This window comes from Miniopterus schreibersii, assembly GCF_964146895.1.
Source record: "Miniopterus schreibersii genome assembly, chromosome: 9".
Lineage (NCBI taxonomy): Eukaryota > Metazoa > Chordata > Mammalia > Chiroptera > Miniopteridae > Miniopterus > Miniopterus schreibersii.
Window position 1 is genome coordinate 15,719,821 of NC_138118.1, and position 24,560 is coordinate 15,744,380.

The following is a 24,560-nucleotide window of genomic DNA, read 5'->3' on the forward strand; positions in this document are numbered from 1 at the left end:
TTAAAAATATATTTTTCTTGATTTGAGAGAGAGAGAGAAAGGGAGAGAGAGAGGGAAAAAAAACTGACATGAGAAAGAAATATTGATCCATTGCCTCCTGCAAGCATCCTGACCCGGGATCGAACCAGCAACCTGCGTCTGTGCCCTGACCAGGAACCGAACCGGCAGCCTTTCAGTGCGTGGGGCAATGCTCAACCAACTGAGCCACACCGGCCAGGGCAAGTGTCAAGTTTTATAGACATTAAATTTTCACTAAAAATATAAACTTTGCTGTTTGACACATTCTTTCTACTTCATGAAAGAATTATACTAGCAAACATAGCATGTTTGACTCATCCTTAGCATAAAAAGTTTATATTCATAAATTTTTGTATATTCTCACATCAAAAAAACACACAATAAAGACGGTCTGACAGCTGGGGCTATCAGCAGAGCTGTCTGCTTCCTTGAGATAAATAAAATGAATAAACGATAGAAATGGGAGGAGTGGCCATCTCTTTCCTCCCCATCACATTTGCCAAGTGACTCTGAAAATTGGGAATTTCAGCAGTATTTATTGATACACGTCTTAAAACTATGTTTTCTGAACATCTATATCCCAGACACTGGGGAATTATAAAAAAAAGAGACAAAATGTCTGTCACACAAATATGAACACAAATATACATATATATGTATGTAACTATGTAAATATATATGTACCCGTACATAAATGTATACATGCATGGTTGTCCAGTCCTGGAAATCGATTCTCTCACCTGCTATGTATAACCCATCACCAAGTCCTGTTGTTTCTGGCCCCAAAATATATCTTGAACCTTCCCACTTCCACCTATCTCCACCCTAACCCTAGTCTTGGCCCATCATCACCTTCTCTTGGCTCCAATCCATTCTTCACATAGTTCTCAGAGTCATCTTCCCTACAATGCACGACTATTCATGCTACTGTGCCACTTAACGTCTTCCAGTGGTTGACTTTGGCTTTATGATTGTCTAAATCCTTTAGAAGGTTTACGTACATTCATTTAAAAACTATTTATTGAGTGTCTGCTCTGTTATAAACACTGGGGACACAGCAATGAACAAAAAAGACAACACTCCTACTCTCGTGAAGATTATAAAGATTATATTCTAAGGAAGACAGGGAGAGACAGAAGTTAACATAAGAGAATTATATAGTCCGATATAAGAAGAGCAAAGCATAGTAAGTGGAAAAGGAATCCCAGGTGGCTGTGTGGGAAGAGGGCAAGTTGCAAGTTGATGCAGAGTGGTCAGGATAGGTCTCATTGAGGTGACAGTAGAACTAGGAAGTCACAAAGAATTGAAGGATGCGAGGGAGTGAGCTATGTGGGTACAGGGAGTGCAAATGTCCCAAGGCAGGGCTACATCTGTCATGTTCAAGAACTAGTAAGGAGGCCGGTGTAGCTGGAGCAAAAACAATGAGGGGGAAACAGAAGCTATTACAGAGTCAGTGGGGATAGGTTTGGGGTTTTTTTTTTCAAGGAGTTTTGCTGTAAAGAGCAGATAAACGGGGTGGTGGCTGAGGAAGGAACTGAATCAGAAAAGGTTTTTGTTTTGTTCTGTTTTTAAGGTGGGAGAAATCATATCTTGATGTTGATGGGAACATTCAGTAGAGGGGAGAACTGTTGGGCAATGTCCTTGAGTAGGCAAGAAGGAATTATTAGGTGAAGTCTATAAGACTATGGCAAGGTTTCTCAATTTCTGCACTTCTGACATTTTGGGTGAGGTAATTCTATCCTGTGCATTAAGATGTTTTACAGCATCACCAACCTCTACCACCACCTCAGTTGTAACAACCAAGAGTGCATCTAGAAATTGTCAATATCCCCTGGGAGGCAAAACTGTGCCTACTTGAGAACTACTGACCTATAGTAACAGGAAGGAAGGTAAAGTGCTATCAGAGAATAATAAGACAACCATTCAATATATGAAATAAAAAGACAAAACTGAATTTATTGCTTATACTAGAGACACTCAGAGTCGTGCAGGTCAGGCATGGCTGCAAGCAGACCAGACTTCTAATCTTATACTGGATTTTGAGAAAGTGGGTAATTTAGGGATTGGTGAATCTTCAGAGGTCTAAGCGTGTTGCTATCATCTGTAGAAGTGATAATTTGGGTGAAACTGTTGCTGATCGGTTGGCACTCAGGCGTGTTTACTGAAGTGAGTCCCTTTGTGATTGGCTTATTTTCAGAATCGACCGGGTGCCGTTGATGGGACTTGCAACAGCATGTTCACTCGGGTACATCATTGATCAATTAAACTTAAAACTGGCTCTGATTTCTGGCTGTTACCATGGGGATGTGGGGACTTAAGAAATTCTCAGTACTCTATATGCTGGGGGATAGATGTGGTGGAAATTTATGGAAGTTCTCTTCTGATTGCTTTAACTCAGTGGTGATTGAGGTTTTGCCAAATAAGCACTATAAAGCAAGAAAGGTTTGAGGAAATTGAGAGGCTAGTCAAGAGAATGTATTCTTTGTAGCTTGCTTACTTTGCGTTTATTATGAGCTTGTCAAACATCTCAAAAGTAGAAAGAATAATATAATGAACCCCCAGGAGCCTATCACCCAAATCCAACAAATAAAAACATTTTGCAATCTTCTTTCATCTCTTCTACCACGCGTTTCCTTTTCCTCAAGAATTTTAAAGCAAATCCCAGACTGGTTCACCCATAGATACCTCCAGTCCTAGCTCTTAGAAGGACTTTAAAAAAACAACCCATAATCACAAGGCCATTATCACATGCAACAAAACTAACAATCATTATTGAATACGAACTAATTTTCAGTCCACATTCAGATTTTGCAAAGGAATGACGGCAGTGCTTGGCAGCCGGCTTGAGCTGGCAAAGGAGAGAAGAAATGAGAAAGGCGGCGGGTCAAAGGTCAAAGGTTAAAGGTCGGGCGTGGGGGAAGACAACTGAAGTTAGGAGCCCACGGGGAGTTAGCTGGAAGGCTTGGGGGTGGTCCCGCTTGCATCTGCCCCCTGCTCAGGCACAGGTCTTCCTTTCCAGTTTATTAAATGAGAGGAACCCCTTCCACCCTGGGCTGCAGGATCCGGGGCAGATCTCTTTCCCACTGTCCCACCCACTTTTGCTCCAGCACCTGACCCCCTCAGGAGACTCTGCAAACCCAAGTAGGTCCTCCTTGTACACCCTTCTTCTTCGGAGCCCTTATAATTTCAAAACTAGAGGAGACCGTGTTTGTCGGATGCCCAAGTCCACCCAGAACCACGTCTTTGTTCAGCATCCGCAGGACCCGATACATGGTATTGGTTGGACAAAGGAGGGAGGGTTCAATAATGCCAAATGCCACAGACTTCTAAACCCACCTGTGACACGGTTTCTAAGAAGGATTCTAAATTATTTACTCTCCGGTGACGGTCGCCAGTTCCTCACTTTGTAGAGAGATGTCATTTCGGAGGGCCACTTAATTACTGGAAGACTAAATTGGGCCCCTCACACCTGCCTAATTTGGAGAGACAACGCTCTCAACTCCCCTTTATCAGCCCCAAATGCTTTTGCATAAGGGAAACGAGTAATTCAGGTTCAAACCCAGACTCCAGGGCGCTCCCGCGGCGGTTGACCGCGCTCGCAACGGCCCGAAGGGGTGGGTCCCGCGGGCATGCGCGGGAGAGACCTGCAGAAGGGGATCTCCGCCGCCCCAGAACGGAAGTTCCTGAGCCTTCAAAGCCGGGGGGGAAGTAACTCGGCAACGGACCAAGATGGCGGCGCCCAGCGACGGGGCAGCGTTTCCTGCAGGGGTTGAAAAGACTTGGGGTGCCGTTGTTCGCTCCCCAGAAGGGACTCCCCAAAAAGTCCGACAGCTGATAGATGAAGGGATTGCCCCAGAAGAAGGAGGCACTGAAGCGTGAGTTTGCGAGCCCACCCTGGTCCAGCGCCGGCTGATTGGAGAGGGTTGTCAGGCCTGTGGGGATCCCCTGGGTGGGCGACTCCGGCTGCGAGGATGGCTTCGTCCCGGGATCTGAAAGCGACTGGGATTGCTACGCTCAGTCGGCTTTACTCTCTTTGGAGTGTACTGGATTCCGCACCAACGGACGGAATATTGCCAGTCAGGTTATGAGAAGAAGGAAAAAGGACCGCTAACTATGCGTACTTGACTTCTCTTCGTTGGGCTTCTTAACCTTTTTTGGGCTGTAGACCCCTTTGGCAGCCTGGTAAAGCTTATGAACCCCTTCTCAGAATATTTTTAAATGTATAAAGCAAATTACATAGGGTTATAAAGGAAACCGATTACGTTGGAATGCAGTTATCAAGGTAGTAGGGAAAAAAAGTGATACAGTAACATGCTTCATTATTAAAGCGCTGGATAGTATCTAGCCATAGATCTTTTAGCTACCATAATTTTGAAGTAGCGATAAGCATAAACGATATTTCAAAACACGTGCAACATCCATAATGTGGTGACAAAATATCTGTAATTTCCATTCATCATGAATTCACAGGTATTGCTGATGCTACTATGGTTTTATTTATTACCTTCATTCGTAATTGAAGGAAATGCTAAATTTCAGTTAGAGGTTAGTAAAATAAATGTCTTTTTTTTCCCTTTCAATTTTATGAATCCTTTGAGGTTTCTCCAAGAACCACACCTCCCCAAGGCTCTCTGTGAGACTCTGAGGATTCTTACAATAAATTTCTTTGAGTTGTAATAGTTGATATAACCGTGTTTTTATTAAAATGACTTTTGTCTTCAGTAATTCCTTCCTATACCCATCCCCAAACGCTGTTGAAATACCTTTCACTGAAAATAAGAGAATTGGTTTTGCTGGTTTTTTTCCTCCCTGATTTTTTTCATGAAATTGCTTAAAGATCTTTACTTTGATTTGACTTTTCAAATTAATACCTTTTGGGGAGAACTGGGTATAAAGGGTTGATCCAGGTAGGAATGTCAAGATTTTTTTTTCTACCGTTAAAAGAATTAAATTTCTGCCCTAGCTGGTTTGGCTCAGTGGTTAGAGCATCTGCCTGCGGACTGAAGCGTCCGAGGTTCCATTCCAGCCAAGGGTATGCACCTCAGTTGCAGGCTTGATCCCCTGCCCGGGTAGGGCACGTGAGGAAGGCACCCAATCCATATGTGTCTCCCACATCGATGTTTCTCTCTCTCTCTTTCTCTCTCTCTCTCTCTCCTCCACTCTCCCTGAAAAGCAATGGAAAAATATCCTCAGGTGAGGATTAAAAAAAAATTTACTTTTTAAGGTGGTTCAATTGTATAATGCACAGAGGCCCAGAGTCTTATTTTGTGTTTGCTAAAGTTATGCAAAATATTACTGGGGAACAGTGAGTGAGCTAGAGGAACAGTTTGCCAGTGTAGGATTAGTGGAGCACTGTAGAGCAGAAATTTCTTTAAGCTTAGGTATGGCCAAACTGTAAAAAGACTGAAGAATTTGGATTCTATTTAGTAAGTACCATCGTTGAGGACCCCCTTCGGATACCAAATCCTCAGATGCCCAAGTCCTTTATATAAAGTGACATAGTGTTTGCATGTAACCTGTGCATATCCTCCCATATACTTTAAATCATCTCTAGATTACTTATAATACCTAATACAATGTAAATAGTTGTTATACTGGGTTGTTAGGAAATAATGACAAGAAAAAAGTCTGTACATGTTCAGTGTAGACACAACCATCATAGGCCTAACTACATAGTTCATGTTGGCAAAAACATAACATTTTTTTCTCCCCGAATATTTTTTTTTAAGTGATTATTTTTTATTTTATTTTTTTAAATATATCTTTATTGATTTCAGAGAAAGGAAAAGAGAGGGAGAGAGAGAGAGAAACATCAATGGTGAGAGAGTCATTGATCAAGCCCGCAACCGGGCATGTGCCCTGACCGGGAATCGAACCCCGATCACCTGGATCCTAGGTCGACGCTCAACCGCTGAGCCATGCGCGGCTGGGCCTGAATATTTTCTCTCTGCAGTTGATGGAACCTGCAGATACAGACGGCTGATTATATTGTGAAACCATTGAAAATGTTAAGCAGAGGAATTACATGACTGAAATGGTTTTTAGAAAGGTTAAAATCCAGTGTGGTGTGATTGATGATGTGAAGTACAGAGAAGCTAAATACAAAATATTTAAGCAAAACGATACTGTGATGCCATGAAAGGATTACTAACCATTCTGCCATTTTATTTTAGGAAGGAGACATCTGCCACGTTCCAGTCAGTTAATGAATCACCCCAAACAGAACAACCTCCATTGGAATCTACAAGCAAAGAAGCCTTCTTTAGCAGAGTGGAAACATTTTCTATATCCTTTTTAGTTCACCCGAGTTGCACTTTCTGCCTGCTCCTGGAATTGTTATTAAGTTGCACTTTCTGCCTGCTCCTGGAATTGTTATTCCCCCAGAAATAACACTACTTACCCTGATGTTTTAAATTTAAGAATTAAACTTGGTAAGAAACTTTATAGGTAAATTAGCATCATACAATGTTGTCCCGCAAAGGAACATTTTAGATCTAATCTTTTCCTTTTACAGAAGGAAAAACTTAAGAACCTGAGAGGAGAAGGAACAATAATTAACATTTGTATGTAATGTGTTTTCACGTATATTATCACATTTGATCTTTACCTTAAACCTTTGAAAATATATATTATTATTATACTCATTTTACAGAAGAGGAAGCAGTTTTGTGGGGAGGTGTTTTGAAATTAGGTAAATATCCTCATCAAACTTGATATAATTTCTTTATTTATAGCAGTATGGGCTCGATTTCCTTTTTTAGTTGATGGGTTATAATCCATTACTACCATTATATATTTGGATACTTCAGTTGTTCCTTGGACTAATTTCTGATTTTAATGTAGTAGTTTAAATTTTATTTTATTTATTGATTTGAGAGAGAGAGAGAGAGAAACATCAGTTTGTTGTTCCACTTATTTATGCATTCATTGATTGATTCTTGTATGTGCCCTGACCCAGGATCGAACCTGAAACCTTGGTGTGTCAGGACGATGCTCTAACCAATGGAGCTACTGAGCTAGGGCCTGATTTTAATATAGTATTTAGAACCATGTTCTTTTATTCTTTTTTGGTCTCATTGGATATAAATTGATCACTACTTTGGATATGATAATTATTTATTTAATTTAAGCTAGTTAAGTGATTCTACTATTTTTATTCTAGATAATCCCAGTTCCTTTAACATTTACATCTAAATTCTGTTTTCTAGCCTTTGGTCCTCCTTTTGCTGATACTGGCATGTTTTCAAATTCTCATATTCCTTATAAAAATTTAGAACTTTTCTACATCTTCCTTCATGTTTCATCCTTATGTAAAATATAAAAAGCTATTAAATATAGCTATAAAAATAAAGCTATAAAAAAATATTAAAGATCAGTAAGTATTTTAGGACCTTTTCCCAAGCACATACCTATAAATGCTCTTGATGCTCTCAGCCTATTGAAAACACAGACTACACACACACATTAGTACATAATAATCAAACTTGGGGCAGGGGGAATGATGAAGAATATTATTAATTTTACTGACTATTCTTTAGATGGTAAAAGTGGATGTGGTACAATAGAGCATAGGTGAGTGGTGGAAAAATTTCTGCTTGTTTGACTTTCACTATGCCTTATTGCTTAGGCATATCCCAGTGCTTCCGCTAGTGTTTTTAAATCCCTAGTATTTCATATTAGGTGCATGTGAATGGCTTCTATATGCCACCCCACACCAATAATAAAATAGACATTTTATTTTACTTTATTTTAAATATATTTTTATTGATTTCTGAGAGGGTGGGAGAGGGAGAGAGAAAGAAATCAATGATGAGAGAGTCATTGATAGGCTGCCTCCTGCATGCCCCATGCTAGTGATCGAGCCCCCAACCCGGGCATATGCTGTGACTGGGAATCAAACCATGATCTCTTGAATCAGGCCGATGCTCAACCTCTTACCCACACTGGCCGGCTAAAATAGACATTTTAAACAAATGAAATACATAGGGCTTCCTAGGGAATAAGTTAATAACTTTTTCCCTCTGCTTATTACTTAAATGACCTTTTATGTGAAGTATGTGCCTGTTCTTTAAAAGTAGTTATAAGCCCTGACCAGTGTGGCTCAGTTAGTTGGAGCGTCATCCTGTACATGGAAAAGTGGAGGGTTCAATTTCCTGGTCAGGACACATACCTGGGTTGCAGGTTTCAGGCATGTATGAGAGGCAACCAATTGATGTTTCTCACATTGATGTTTCTCTCTCTCTCCCTTCCTCTTTCTCTCTCAAATCAATAAACATCCTTGGGTGAGGATTTTTTTTTAAATAATTTTTTAATAGTTTTAAGCCCTGGCTGGGTACCTCATTTCTTTAGAGCATCATTCTGATACACCAAAGTTGTGGGTTCAATCCCCAGTCAGGGCACATGCAAGACTCAACCAATAAATACACAAATAAGTGGAACAGCAAATCGATGTGTGTCTTCCTCCCTCCCTCCACCTTGTCTCGCTCTCTCTCTAAAATCAATAAATGAAATAAAAAATAATAATTGTTTTAACACTTTTTTTCCTGCTTTTTCCCCTCAGTTTAATGCGTTTATTTCTATATGCATAAAGAATGAGTAAAAACTTAATTTCTGACTTATTTAAATGTACCTGCAGTGTTGCTTTTCTTAACATGAATACTCTTTGAAGTGGGCAGGTAAGCCCCCTGAGCTGTCTCCACTTGTCTGTGCAAAATATGGCTGGGTCACAGTTGAATGTGATATGCTCAAGTGCTCCAGCTGTCAAGCTTTTCTCTGTGCCAGTTTACAACCAGCTTTTGATTTTGACAGATGTAAGTATACAGTACAAATTACATTTTTCTCCATATTCAAAGATTGAATGACTACTACTTTTTCTGAAAAGACAGGTCACTTGTTTGATCAAAGATTGTGTACTACCATATATAACAGGGTGAATTTGTTTTAGTCTTCACTCTAATTGTGAGCTTCAGTCATTACTTTTTTAAAAAACTAAACTACTTTAGAGTGAACTTGACTCTGTGTATTCTGGGAAACTAACAGTAGTATGTTTATTTTATGGTTCCAAAATTTATACTTTGGCAAAGAGACACAGGACTTTTGTGAAGGCTCTCACTTTGGAATGCCCTGCCTTATAAGATACATGATACCCTCTTTGTTATTGATCTTAGGATCTTGATTTAGAACTTGTTTTATAGAATATATTAAGATGATGCATTGCTGATATTCCATGTATTTTTAAATTTTCTTATTTTATGTTTAGTTGAATCTTTACTCTTAAGGCTTTGAATCTATATAGTGTTTTTTAAGGCTTTGTTACTTATGTGGGTTTCAGATAAGGAACGATGTGTTGAGCTGAAGAAAGCATTGTGTACTGCCCATGAGAAGTTCTGTTTCTGGCCAGATAGCCCCTCTCCAGGTACTTATTTCCACGATTTCCCATTTTCCATCTCTTCTTGGTCATTGCATTTCTAATGTTATCTATTTATTTTGAAAATATAGTCTTTGAAGTTCTTGGTCTTTCTTTATATTTGCACTTTTCAAGAAGAACTAACTTAAATTCATTCACTTATTATGGTACTGCTTAACTTTATTAAGTGCATTTGACATGCCAAAGGTTTAGCCATGCATACATTATTCTATTTAATCCTCACAGGGGCCCTGGGATGTAAACATTATCAACCCAGTTTTTTTAGGTAAGGAAACTGAGAATCAGACATTTTTTTATTTTTTTTTAATTGATTTCAGAGAGAGAGAGAGAGAGAGAAACATCAACGATGAGTCATTGATTAGCTGCCTTCTGCATGCCCTCTGCTGGGGATTGAGCCAAAAACCCAGGCATGTGCTGTGACCAGGAATCTAACTTCCATCTCCTGGATCATAGGTCCATGCTCAACCACTGAGCCACGCCATTCGGGTGAGAATCAGACATCTTAAAACCAACTAGTGAGGAGCCATAACTAGGGTTTTATCTACTTTCCTTTGATAGCAAGCAGCATTCCTTTGGTGCATTAACAGCATTAATGATGACAGTTAAACAGGGTATTGTTGCTAAAGAAGACTCACAGAACCCCAAATAAAAGTGATTACAAATCTATAGTTTATTACAGTAAAACGGCACACTCTAACAACAGCACTGAAGTAAGGATATCATCACAGCCAAACACTGCCCACAGTGGTCTGGATCAGCCAGGTACAAGCACCTCTTCTCACTGTATAAGGGCTGTGGCAGTGTACACTCTCTCAAATCAGGAACCACTGATGTGTGTGCAAAACACTGTAGAACAAGAGAACCCAAAATGTAGTCTTACGTGTGATTTTTTTATGTATCTTTATTTTGCTGGTTATATAAACAGCCTTAGCTTCAAAGCCCTCTGGGGGGCTGACCAAGACCAGGTGGGAAACTCTTTGGACCCATGGCTACAAAGCAAAACTGTTAATCCATATATTTCATCCTTGACCAGAAATCAGTGCCATGTAGATGTGTGTGTGTGTGTGTGTGTGTGTGTGTGTGTGTGTGTGTGTGTGTGTATATATATATGTTTTTAAATATATCTATTGATTTCAGAGAGAAGAGGGAGAGAGAGATAGAAACATCAATGATGAGAGTCACTGATTGGCTGCCTCCTGCACACCCCCGACTGGGGATCAAGCCTGCAACCCGGGCATGTGCCCTGATCGGGAATCAAACTGAGATCTCCTGGATCCTAGGTTGATGCTCACCCACTGAGCCACGCCCGGCTGGGCTGTAGGTGTATTTTTTTATTTCAGTAGGACAGCTCAGGCTCATTCCAGGGTCACTGATGCCCAGGAATATTCCATGAATGACTGCTAAGAGGAAAGAGTGGATTCAAGGTGACTCTAGAGTGGTGTCTACTGATAAATGAAGAGATGATAGGAAAGGGATTATTAAGAAATAACATTTTAAAAGTGAAGATGACAACACTTTGTGAAGTATGTGATTGTCTAACCACTATGCTGTACACCTGAAACTAATATAAAATAATATGGAATGTAAACTATAATTGAAAAGTAAATTTTAAAAAATTGAAATTCTGAGATCCAAGTTTTTAGTTTTAAGTTATGGAGAAGACAGTCGTAGAAGATGTTTCTGAAATTAATAGATAAGTGATATTCTACACGTGGGAAGTCCCTCAAGCTGTTCCAACTACCTCATCACGTGAAGAAGGTTAACACAAGGAAGCCACTGAAGCACACCAAGTGGATAGTGTAGGTTTCTCCTAGCTGGCTTTGGTCTCTAAACATTCATTTTATCTGTGGTAGGTTTAGGAGCACAGATAGTTACTGGTATTAATTAAATACCTAAAAGAATTTTAGCCCCCTGGAAATTGATACAATATAACCATGAATTTATTTTAATATTATCTTTATGAAATATGGTACATGAAAAGAGAATGTTATTGGGGTAAATTGTACATAAGTTTCCCAATTAGTGTGATTTGGGGAAAGGCTCTTGAATGATAAAAGCTTCAAGTGCCTCACTGAAAAAAAAAAAGTGAAGATGACTGTGTAAGAAGGATTTCCTGCTTTTGGCCTAACTATTTCATTGTGTAGAACAACAAAACTCAGCCCTATAAGGATGAATTCATCCGGGGCCAGTGTGCTCAGGCCACGTTTTTAAAGGTCTGCCTAGAGCTCTGTTGGTGGATCCCAACTCACTGCTATACACTTCACTTTCTTGATCCTGTTCGTAACTTCAGCTACCACCTACTTACAAACCTCTAACTCCTATCCAGACCCCTCTTTTGAGCTTGACTTGTATTTTCAACTACCTTCTAAACATTTCTACTTAATATTTTGCAGGTGTCTAGAACTCAACATAAACAACACTGAATTCTTCATCTGATCCTTAATACTTGCTTCTCTTATATTTTCTCCATCTTGGTAAATGGTACTGACCACCTCCTCCAGTTGTCCTAGCCAGAAACCTAGAAGTCATCTTAGATGCCTTCCCCTATTACCACCACCTGGTCCTCTCCTGTCTCCCTTCTAAATAGATCTCACATATGACCTTCCCATTATACTATCCCTGGGTTTGGTTCTTTAACATTCAAGAGACTTTTATGTGGAGAAAGGTATGCAAGTATTTATACTTTAGTGCTTAAGTTTATTAAGCATATCTAATAAATACAATTTTGAAGGTAATGTTTTTCTAACATCGATAATTACAAACTAAATTAAATTCCTTTAAATTTTTTTTTTTTTAAATATATCTTTATTGATTTCAGAGAGAGGAAAGGAGAGGAAGAGAGAGAGAGATAGAAACATCAATGATGAGAGAGTCATTGATCGAGCCCGCAACCCAGGCATGTGCCCTGACCAGGAATCAAACCCCAAACGCCTGGATCCTAGGTCGATGCTCAACCGCTGAGCCACGCCCGGCCGGGCTGGGTTGTTTTTTTTTATTGTTCAAAATATTACAGATGTACTCTTTTTTCTCCATTGATCCCTGCCACCCCTCACCCGCTCCCCTCCCCAGGCCTCCACCACACTATTGTCTGTGTCCGTGGGTTATGCATATATGCATATAGATTCTTTGGTTAATCTCTCCCCACCCACACATAGTACTTTCTCGGGTTTATAGCAATCACACCAGATCTAGATTAGAAGAGGATGATCAGAAAAATGTTGGGACCTTGTTTCTTCTCCCAAGTTACATCGAACTTAAGCCACTGGTCATTAAAACATGTTTCCTTTTTATTTTTACACCTCACTTTATTTATTTATTTATTTATTTATTTATTTATTTAAATATTCTTTATTGATTTCAGAGAGAAGAAGGGAGAGAGAGTTGAAACATCAATGATGAGAGAGTCATTGATCAGCTGCCTCCTGCACGCCCCCGACTGGGGATCAAGCCCACAACCTGGGCATATGCCCTGACCAGGAATCCAGCGTTGATCTCCTGGATCCTAGGTTGATGCTCAACCGCTGAGCCACGCCTGACCAGGTCTCACTTAGTTTTTTAAAGTCCATATCTTTTCCATTGATTTTAGGTTTTTATAACCTGACTTTTCTAGTAAAATGCTGATGCATCATTTTAAATTGATGACATGTGTTTTGACATATTTGGTTACTTGGAACAACTTTAAATAATTTAATAATATTTTATAATATTAGAGACCAAAATCTGGTTGCTAGTGATACACCACTAAGTGGTAGACAAAAGTGCTGCCGTTAACTGTTTTGGGGCCCCTTTTAATAACAAAACTGAAAAAGATTTTTTTTCTTAACAGCCTTGTTGAGGTATAATTGACATAAAACTGCCCTAAATATGATAAGTTTTGACATGTTTGTACACTGATGAAACAGTCACTACTAGAATTCCATTTAACATCATAAGTTTACATTCATTTTTCCAATTTAAATGCTATATATTATTGTACCCTATTTTCTTAACGAGGTTTCATTGATCATTAAGAGTTTTACAATATTGATGCTCTTTTCTCTATCTTTATGCCACTGGTATCTTAAAGGAATATTACTTTATATGACTTTAATGTTTGCTAAGCTTATTTCTTTGCATCCAGAGACCCCCTACAGTCTCTACTCCAAACTAATACATTTTATCTATAACATCACTTTCTCCTCTAAAAAATTTTTTCAGTAATTTTTTTTTAATTTTTAATTTATTGACATTAGAGAGAGAGGGGAAGGGAGAGAGAAAGAAACATCGATTTGTTGTTCCACTTATTTATGCATTCATTGGTTGATTCTTGTATGTGCCCTGACTGGGGATCGAACCTGCAACCTTGGCTTGTCAGCGTGATGCTCTAACCAACTGAGCTACTCAGCCAGGGCTTCAGTAATTGCTCATCACGTACATTAATAAAGTCATGGCCTGGCCACTGTCTACACTAACTTTATTTCCTGCTACTCTCCCCATAGGCATACCATGTTTCATCCCTATGAAACTACTTAGAATTCCCCAAATTCGCCATCCTTAGGCCTTTGCTTTAACATACTGTTGTTGGTCTTTCAAATTCAGCTTAGACCTGACTGCTTCTGAGAAACCTTTCTTGAGACTCTACTTTTTAAACATAATCACAGAAGTATCATCACCACCCCATAAAAAAAAGTCAGTAGTCCTGGCATGTGTGGCTCAGTTGGTTGAGAATCCACCTATGCACCAAAAGGTCATCAGTTTGATTCCCAGTCAGGGCACATGCCCGGGGTTGCAGGCTCAATCCCCAGTACGGGTCGTGCAGGATGCAGCCAATCTGTTTTTCTCTCTCACATGGATGTTTCTCTCCCTTTCCCACTCCCTCTAAAATCAATAAAAACATTTTTAAAATTTTATGATTGAGCCCTAGCCAGTTTGGCTCAGTGGTTAGAGCGTTGGCCTGAGGACTGAAGGGTCCTTGGTTTGATTCCAGCCAAGGGCCACATACCTCAGTTGCAGGCTCGATCCCTAGCCCCGGTTGAGGTGCTTGTGGGAGGCAACCAATTGATGTGTCTCACTCACATTGATGTTTCTCTCTCTCTCCCCCCCCCCTCTTCCACTCCCTCTGAAAAGCAGTGGAAAAAGTATCCTCGGGTAAGGATAAAAAATAATAATAAATTTTATGATTGATATCATAAAATATCAATTTTACATATCCCATTGTGGGTTTTATGGTTTTGGTTTTTTTACATCTTCACCCGAGCCCAGCCGGGCATGGCTCAGCAGTTGAGCATCTATCTAGGATCCAGGCAATTGGGGTTCAATTCCTGGTCAGAGCACATGCCCGGGTGCAGGCTCGATCCCCAGTCAGGGGTGTGTAGGAGGCAGCCAATCAATGACTCTCATCATTGATGTTTCTATCTCTCTCTCCATTCTTCTCTCTGTAATCAATAAAGATATATTTAAAAAGAAAAAAAGGAGACAACATTCATTGTGCTTTAAAAAAAATAATAAATAAATCCTCACCTGATTGATTTGAGAAAGAGAGGAAGGGGGAGAGAGAGAGAGAAACACCAATCAGTTGCCTTCCATATCCACCCTATGGGGGAATCAAATCTGCAACCTAGATATGTGCCCTGATCGAGAATCAAACCCACAATCTTTTTGGTTTATGGAACGGCGTCCAACCGACTGAGCCACCCAAACAGGACTCCCCACTGTTTTATACTTTTATTTTTTTCGAGTTGCACCAATATAATCTTCCAGTTTACTTTTTTTCCACAGATCGATTTGGAGTGTTACCATTGGATGAGCCTGCTGTTCTTGTTAGTGAATTCCTAGATCGTTTTCAAAGCCTTTGTCACTTAGACCTCCAGCTTCCTTCCCTGAAGCCGGAGGACTTGAAAACTATGGTGAGTTTTTCTTGGTTTAGCCTTCAGTGGCTTCCAGTTGTCACCAGCATTTGTATGTGAAGCATTTCTTTTAATGACAAGAGGATGCAGATTGTTATGAAGAGACCCACTGGTTTGTCTCTCAACTGACCTTTTTCAGTTTCCATCAGAAAGGTGACTATTGAGGGTTTAAGCAAATGGGTTCCATTTAAACTTTTAGATATGATTCTTTAAGTGGCATAATTCAATTTTATCTTGATTTGTTACTTAAACTGTTTAACAGAAGATACTGAAATGTTACTTCATGTGGTTTATTGAATACCATTTGCTAAAGAAAGTGCTAGAGAAGTTATAAACTCCCTTCTCTCTTGTGAATATAAATCTTGAAATGTTCTGGCCCATTTACTTTGAATGTTCACTGTCTCATTTCATCACCCTGTGGGTACTTTGAAGACAGGCTTTACTGTAGGAATTAGAAGCTGTTATTTTGCTTCCTCAAGTTGAGAGGCAGTTAATGGATTTTAGCATCAAACTATTAACCTCTGATGCCTATTCTAAATTTCACCCTGTCCCTTAGCCAAGACGATTTTTTTTTAATCCTCACCCGAGGATATGTTTTTGTTTTTGTTGTTGTTTTTGTTTTTTGTTTTATTGATTTTGAGAGAGAGGAAGGGAAGAGAGAGAGAGAAACATCGATGTGGGAGAGAAACATCGATCCATTGCCTCCTGCACATGCCTGACTGGGGATCGAACCTGCAACCTAGGTATGTGCCCTAACTGAGAATCAAACCCACAACCTTTTGGTCTATGGGACAACACTCCAACCAACTGAGCCACTCAGCCAGAGCCCAAGGCAATTTTTTTTTACCCTATCATAGTTCTTTAAAGACTGTGGCAAGCTGTGGTGTTCTGTCAAAAAGTAAATTCTGTGTCAGGCCAAGATATAAACAGTAACCTTTTTTCATTATATGGGTTTGAAGTTTACAGGTTTCAGAGAAAATCTGCAGTTGATAAATTGAAAACAAATTGGTACTAAGAAAAGATTTGGTCATTCCAGGAAAACTGCCACCTTTTTCACTCAGCAGATCCAGGGCAATTCAGAAAGCTGCTGCGTGCTACCATAGCCCTGTTCCAGGACATCTCTCATTAAGAGAACTGTCTTCGTGTTTGTCATTTCTGTCATGATTTTTGCCTTGAGTCATCTAAGTATATCATTATGTATAATTTTTTTCTCATGGTAGTTGAGACTTGAAGCATTTTACCTTGGTTCCTTTGTAGTGCTTTACAGAAGACAAGATCAGTCTTCTCCTGCACCTGCTTGAAGATGAACTTGACCACCGAACTGATGAGAGAAAAACTGCCGCCAAATTAGGCTCAGACATCCAAGTCCACGTCACTGCCTGTATTCTCTCTGTGTGTGGCTGGGCAGCATGTAGGTTAGTAAGTGAATTTGGCTGGGGACATTATACACCCATATACATCAGTCACTAATAGCACTTGGAGATCACATAGTGTTTCCTGTAAGGAAAACAGGCAGAGAGAAACTGAAGGGATGAGGCCCATGGGGACATAGTAAGATCAGTAACAAAACCAGGGTTAGAGCTCAGAAATTTCTGAACATACCTGAACTTGGTTTCTTTCACTGTCATTTCCCAGCTGTGAATTTGTGTTCTTATAAACAGTGAAGCTCTTTCAACTTTCAGAAAGGAAGAAAAATGAGTTCAGTTGATAAAAACTACCAAAGGAAACACCAGCTGGAGTCTTCTAGGCCCCTATTTTGGTGTTTCCATTCCAGTTGCTCAGTTTGGCATAGACTCCCCCTGAGATAGAAGACTCTCAGAACCAAACCTGGTTTACTTTAATATGCTTTCTTTGGTAGGTGAAGGAATAATTTTCATTTAAAAGGAAAAAGTTTTAAGAGGGACAGGGACATTTATAAAACATAAATTTTAAAAGTATTGCCATAGAAGAGCACACCAAGACTCCTAGATATTTCTATAGGAAATAAGTGAGAGATGATGACATTGGGGTCCTGAGATCAGAGAACTGGGGCCCTGAGAGGACATGGTTCCCAGTCACAGGACTGTTCCAGAGATGTGTTTGATGAGATAAAGCATACTCACAAATCATTACACTTAGTCCCTTGGACATGTTACCCTTTGAGAAAACTCACTCTCTTTTCTGTTCCTATCTAGTTCTTCCTTGGAACCCATGCAGCTCTCCTTGATAACGTGTTCACATTGTATGAGGAAGGTGGGGCTTTGGGGCTTCCAGCAGATTGAGTCGTCCATGGCCGACCTGGATACGTCCTTTGTCCTGACCAGCTCCCCCATCTCAGGCCCTGAGGGGAAGCCAGAGCGCTTCCTTTTGGTGCACGAGTCTCCTCGGAGGATGATGACTCGGAGCCAGGATGCCACGTTTTCCCCAAGCTCAGAGCAGGTATAGGCTTAATTGACTTTTTTGGGTTGACTTTGGAAAAACAACATTCTGGCCTGGTGTGGCACAGTGGTTGAGCATCGACTTATGATCCAGGAGATCGTGGTTTGGTTCCCAGTCAGGGCACATGCCTAGGTTGTGCGCTTGATCCCCAGTGAGGGCCTTGCAGGAGGCCCCCACTCAATGACCTTCTCATCACTGATGTTCCTATCTCTCTCTCTCCCTCCCTCTCTCTGAAATCAATACAGATATATTAAAAAATAAATAAAAATAGCATTCTTAGCCCTGGCCGGATAGCTCAGTTGTTTAGAGTGTCATCCCAGTACACCAAGGTTGCTGGTTAGATCTCCAGTCAGGGCACATACAAGAAGCAGCCAATGAATGCATAAATAAATGAAACAACAAATTGATGTTTCTCTTTCCCTCCCTCCCTTCCTCCCTCCCTCTCTAAAATCAATAAATAAAATTAAAAAAATTAAAACAGCATTCTTGCCCTGACCAGTGTGGCTCAACAATTAGAGCATTGGCCTAACCAGAGGGTCAAGGGTTCGATTCCCAGCTAAGGGCATGTACCTGGGTTAAAGGCTTGATCTCTGGCCCTGGTTGGGGCTTGTGCAGGAGGCAACCAATCAATGTGTCTCTTCTCACATCGATGTTTCTCCCCCCTCCACTCTCTCTAACAAGCAATGGAAAAAATATCCTCCAGTGAGGATGAAAAAATCCAGCATTCTTGCCAAAAGTGTTGGTGGAAAAGCTGGGAGTTAACTTAGGAGTCACTAACCACGTTGGTCAGAATACCACATAGCATAGTGATTTTATTCACTAGTTGCAATGGAAAAGCTAGATTCATAATTTTGTATAGAAATCTAATATTCTTTGAAGAGTTTCGTTATGTGGACAGTTCAGAAACTGAATTCTTACAATTTAAACTATAAAATACTAACTTTCACATGCTTCTAGAAATACTTCTCCTGACCATAGTCATTAATAACATTGGTGTACTTCCATTATCATCTCCCCTTCTTTCAGGCTGAAAGGAGCCCAGGTCCCATCTTCTCCCGAACTCGGAGCTGGGACTCTTCCAGTCCTGTTGACCGTCCTGAGCCAGAGGCCGCCAGCCCCACTACCAGAACCCGCCCGGTGACCCGGAGCATGGGAACAGGAGACACCTCTGGCCTGGAAGTGCCATCCAGTCCTCTTCGAAGAGCCAAACGAGCTCGCCTCTGCTCTTCCAGCAGCTCGGTGAGTCCACCTGCGCATGCCACTGAACACAGGAGCATGCCATGCCCTCAACCACGCAGCCCAGAGAAGCATGCGTGAGCCCGTCGCTGGTCCTGTAGCTGTAGGTAGACCAACCCAGTAAGTTTAAAAATGGGACAATTGGGTAACCAGTGGGGAAAAAACTTAAGAGTTTTGTCACTTGTTTCTTTGGGATGGATTCTGGGGAAGTAATAAATATGTCAGGCACAGGACAACAGTGAGATAGAGGGACAGACCCGACAACTAATAGCAGTGCCTCCGAATTTACACAGCATCTCCCCTTCATTAACACTGTCTCTCCTCCTCCTCCCTCAGGACACGTCTTCACGAAGCTTCTTTGATCCCACCTCTCAGCATAGAGACTGGTGCCCTTGGGTGAAGATCACGCTTGGCAAGGAAACCAGGGAGAATGGTGGAACTGAGGCAGATGCCAGCACCCTAGCAGAACCAGGCTGGAAGGCAGTGCTGAACATCCTCTTGGCCCACAAACAGTGTACCCAGCCAGCTGAAACCGACTCCATGGTGAGCTGAGCCACTGCCCTTGGTGTGTGAGGCACTTGCTGTTTGGGGATGAGGGGCAGAGCCCAGCCCTATAATTAGCGCCTGCCTGCCCTCAGCTTTCGTAAGTGAAGTTAGACTCAGTCTGGTTCCATCCCGGAGCACAGGTATGGAACTGGTTCAGTCTTGGTGCAGTTTAGCATATGGCATTCCATCAGGTGCTGAGAAATTCTCTGTCTTCTCAACGAAAGTGTCCCAAAGGAAGAAAGGAGTGGAGAAATAGAAATAGATGAGTAGGCAGCTGCTCCGGCCTCATGTTGCAGAGCAGCTGCTTTTTCCATCAGTTGCTGTCACTTGCGTTTGGAGCCTGGCCAGTTAACCTAGCTGTCTGGAGCACTGTGCTCTGACACCAAGACTACGGTTTCATTCCTCACAGTGGGCAGGTTACTCTGACACGGCCCCAGACTTGTGCACTGAGTCTCAGCTAGCCGTCACAGCCATGATGGCTGCTGGTCACAAATGCGGGGAAGCACTAGTCCATCGTGAGAGCTGAGAAAACAAGTCATGTATTTGCCCTGTGCAGGGTCTGGAGGTGATGAGAGGTGGGCATTAAGGAACCATGAAAACTGGGTTCTCTTTCCTCTGCTGGCTCATTCCCTAAGTTGCCTTGTAAGCCTGCCTCATATAAATATAGTAATTTCTGATGTCTGTTCCCTCCAAAGACAAAATAATACTGGACAGCAGATGTTTATAAGAAGCATTCCCAGATTCATGGTTGTGTAGGGTCACAGGATTCCACTGGAAGGAACTATAATGATGCTAAATGCCAAGGAATGTACATTCATACCCTTAGTAAATATACAGATGAAGGTTTTCCAAGTTTTTTGCAGGGGAAAAAAATGCATTTTTCCAATTTAAAAACTTGAAAATATGTAAAGCTATCCAAAGACAAATGTTTGACCTACCTTTCAAATTGGAGAGATTGGAGTTATCTTTGCACATAAATTCTCTGCCTAGAGCTTCATGAAATAGTGTACTGACAGTTTTTATTAACTTCCTCTCTCACTGTCATACTAACAAGAAATCCCACAGGACCTTTTTTTTTTTTTTCTCGTGGTAGTGGGAAAAGTAGGCCTCATAATTGGCCCTCAGTTCCAGGACTTTTGAGATCCTTTTTTGGCAGCTTGTCTTTCAACCTCCCCGCAGCTGCTATGGCTGGGAAATACAAATCTTAATGAGGCTGTGGTAAAGGCTCTTGATGTTAGAAAGAAGTTTACACTATTTTTCAACTTAAGTTTGTTTCAATTTTGTCGCTTTATTAACTAAATTGCCCTTGGTCTCTAGTAAGAGCTCAAACTTTTCCCTCCTGGAACTTTATTTTATTGAGACGCTCACCTATAGGATAGGAAAACAGTGAGAATGTCATTATGTCAGAAACCGGAGGTGACTTTATGGATTATCTTGCTAGATATTGTTTGTGCTCTCACTGAAACCCTGTGCTCTTTCTTGTGACGCTCAAAAGCAGAACCAGGTGTTCCAAATCACAGAACTTTTTTACCTTTTGGAGAACTGTTTTGACTCCCTGTAACACCATTTCTCAGAATCTCAGATCACTTCATAGGCACTGTCAAGTGGCAATGAGATTCTTCCTATTATTAGCTCTGCTGGCTAAAACACGAAGCTGAGAAGGCCAAGGTCATAGTTTAAACTCTTAAGGGCCGTGTAACTGTTTTACTCCTTGGCCTTGGGTTATACTGTTAACCCCACATTTACATGGTAAGGCGTCATGTAAATATGGGCCCTTGTTCACAAGAAGTAATGGACTAGGGCCAATTCAGCTTGATGAGTAAGAAGCCAGTGCAAAATGGGGGCTGCACTCTGGTAGGTCAGAAGTGTTATCCTCACATACAGAGATTGGGACGAGTACAGATACTTGGAGGGAGGACATGAGCTGTATTTTAGAGGTTTAGAGTGTGTTAGCAAGAGTTTAATAGTAGAACACAAGCTTCTTGATGGTTAGTCTGGCTTTTAGTGTATATTATGTGTAGCACTGTATAAAGTTAACTTGTTTTAGTCAATCCTAGACATATCTAGATTATTGTGGGAGAAATGTGCAGACCACATCTTAAAGCTATTATGTATCCTTCATATCTATGAATCAATTTAATCTCTAACAATGAGCTTTTCTACATATAGAGTCTGTCTGAGAAATCAAGGAAGGTATTCCGAATATTCCGGCAATGGGAATCTTTATGCTCATCCTGAAGATGTTCCAGCCCTTCCTGGAGAGAAGTGGAATGAGTGACTTTGAAAAATAAAGTCTGAATCTCCTTTTGATCAGCTGATGCTGTTTTCCTCCGTTCTGGTTTAATCAAAAGGAGCTCCTGCCCTTTCAAAGGCAACGAGTGTCACCGTCTGCATCTGACTGGGGGGAAACCTGTTTCCACATGGGGATGTGGACCTGGTGAGGCACAGCAAGCCTGGTTCTGTTGAAGGAGTGTGGGGTTAAGAAGCTAGACAGAGGACCAAGTACTTGAGCACTTTTAGTGTCTTTAGTTTGGGGCAGTGTTTTAAATACTTGTATCCCAGGAATATGACTATGTATTAATAAACTTTTTGTTAAAATTTTTATGCCGGAGACCTGTTTTCCTCCTTGCCTTCTGGGCTAAAGTAAAGGAAACAGACTGAGAACACTTCAGTGGAGCAGTAAACAAAGTCAAAATTTTAGTTTTCACATTGGCTACAAAGCCTAAAACTTATTTGTGATTCTAGTCAAAGAAGGTATTCCTAAACCAGAGCCAAGATGATGTTCATTATACCACCAGGAAGATCTCCTGATGTGTTAAATGAGTAGTAAGCCAATCGTTTTCTCTCTTCACTTAGATAACAGAGTAAGAGACTATAACAGGGGGAGGAAGGCCCTTCAGAAGAGACCCCTCTCCATGTGCCTTCTAATGTATGACTCCCCTGAGTGGGGCTCCCAAGGCTTTCACTGCTGGTGGGGAGTGTCAGTCACCAGGGTGAAGATTGACCTGCCCCATGGAAATAAGACTGCCTACTGGTGAAGGGACCATGAAGACTCGAAAGTAGTTATTCCCTGAAATGTCATATTTTCTTTCAGTAACTGGTTGGTTGGTTTTATAACCCACTCCATTTGTACTGAAATATTTTAAAGAAAATAATAGACATCATAATATTCCACCCATGCTAAACTTTATAAAAAAATAGAATATTTTTCTACATGCTATACCCAACAAAAATTAATAATCCCTTAATATCATCTAATACCCAGTCCATATTCAAAATTCCTAATTGTTCCCAAAATGTTCTTTACATTTGATTTGTCCAAATCAGGATCCAGTTTAAGGTCATGGTTTGCATAAATGTTTTTAAAGAGGTTTTTTTTCCCCATGTATATCTGATTTTTTTAATTGAGATTTTATATATATATGTGTGTGTGTGTTAGAGAGAGAGAAGGAGAGGCATCGAGTTGTTGTTCCACTTATTTATGCATTCATTGGTTGATTTTTATATGTGCCCTGACGGGATTGAACCCACAACCCTGGCACATCAGGACAACACTCCAACCAACTGTGCCACCTGGCCAGGGCCATGCATATCAGATTTTAAATGTCATTTCTAATCCTGACTTTTAAAAGAGTAAATAGTGTTGCTAGCTCCTCTATCAGTAGGCGAGGCCAGTAGAGGCTGCTTCCAGGTGATTTTCCAAGAGGCCCTCTGACTGGCAGTGGTGATTGGCTTGACTCCTCACCATCGGTCCCCGTGGTACCTTTAGAAGCTGACTAATGGCAGTGTTAATGGTTACAGAAATTAAACCTTTGTTTCAAGGTGGGAAGCCCTCTAGAAGCTCATAGCCTCTAGGTCACAATTTCTTAAGGAGTGATGTAGAATTATTAACACAAGATATTCAAATGGACTACAGGCCCAAGTTCCAGGTTATAATAACGGGGGTATATTTTAAGTTTTTCCACAATAATTTTTTTTAAATCCTCACCTGAGGATATATTTTCCATTGCGTTTCAGAGAGAGTGGAAGGGAGGAGACAGAGAGAGAAACATGGATGTGGCCAGGGATGGAGCCTGCAACCAAGGTACATGCCCTTGGCCAGAGTCAAACCTGGGACCCTTCAGTCCTGGGGCCGACACTCTAACCACTGAGCCAAACCGGCTCGGGCTTTCCACAATAATTTTTAATCTGTACCTCCCTCCAAAAAATGTATTCACATTTCTTTGAAATTCTCAAAGTGCCACAGTTTTTTGTTTTGGTGGGTGTTTGTTTTTTTTTTAACTATAAATGGAAACATTAGGATAAACGTGGTGTAATTCAAGAAACACTAAGTCTCCTCCATGTGTGAGGCCCTTATATAATGCAAAAAGACACGACTGCCTGGTTTCTACCCTCAAGAAGTTTATAGTCCAGGCTGGAAGACACATTTATACACAGATATTGCACAAGACAAAGAGTGTTAAATAGAAGTATACAAGAAATTAATTCTCACGTATGGAATTGGAGAGAATTTCAAGAAAGGTGTAGGTTTGAGCCGGGCCTTAGAGATGATTGGGAGATATAGGCTCCATGAGAACAAGTACTTTATCAGTTTTATCATCTCAACACTTAAATCTGCCTGGCACATGGTAGACACTGAATAAAGGAAGGGCATTTGAGGCTGAAGGAACATTGTGAGTAAATGAGCAGAATTTCAGATGTTCCTGAAAGAGCAGGTGTTCTGCTGTGGCTGGGCCTTTGCGTTCTAGAGTAGGAGAGAGGATAAGAGATAGAAATGGGGCCAGACTGGAATCTCATACTGAGGAGGAGTTTGGTCTTGATTCTGTGGGAAGAGAGAAGCTGTTCATTTCTGAGCAAGGAAATAACCTTGGTGCTTAGGAAGATCATTCTGGTGTCTGCACAGTGTGCACTGGGGAGACCAGAAGGCCCTAAGAGGTGTGACGGCAGGGAAAACGGATGATGGGTAGAAATGTCAGCTTCCTCTCCTCACTCCGTCAGCTGCCTATCACTCTCCCGGTAGGTACATACAG

The 24,560-nt window shown here is 40.9% G+C and overlaps 1 protein-coding gene across 1 annotated transcript; it reads left to right on the forward strand.

The window, feature by feature from the left end:
- The first annotated feature begins 3,688 nt into the window (after window positions 1-3,688).
- ZC3HC1 (zinc finger C3HC-type containing 1) lies at window positions 3,689-22,134 on the forward strand. Its single transcript, XM_081146449.1, has 10 exons — window positions 3,689-3,893; window positions 6,192-6,303; window positions 8,678-8,828; window positions 9,350-9,433; window positions 15,203-15,330; window positions 16,588-16,745; window positions 17,505-17,748; window positions 18,775-18,987; window positions 19,321-19,527; window positions 21,700-22,134. The coding sequence occupies exons 1-10, from the start codon at window positions 3,748-3,750 to the stop codon at window positions 21,766-21,768; spliced, it is 1,512 nt and encodes a 503-aa protein (XP_081002575.1). The 5' UTR covers window positions 3,689-3,747; the 3' UTR covers window positions 21,769-22,134.
- Window positions 22,135-24,560: the final 2,426 nt, after the last annotated feature.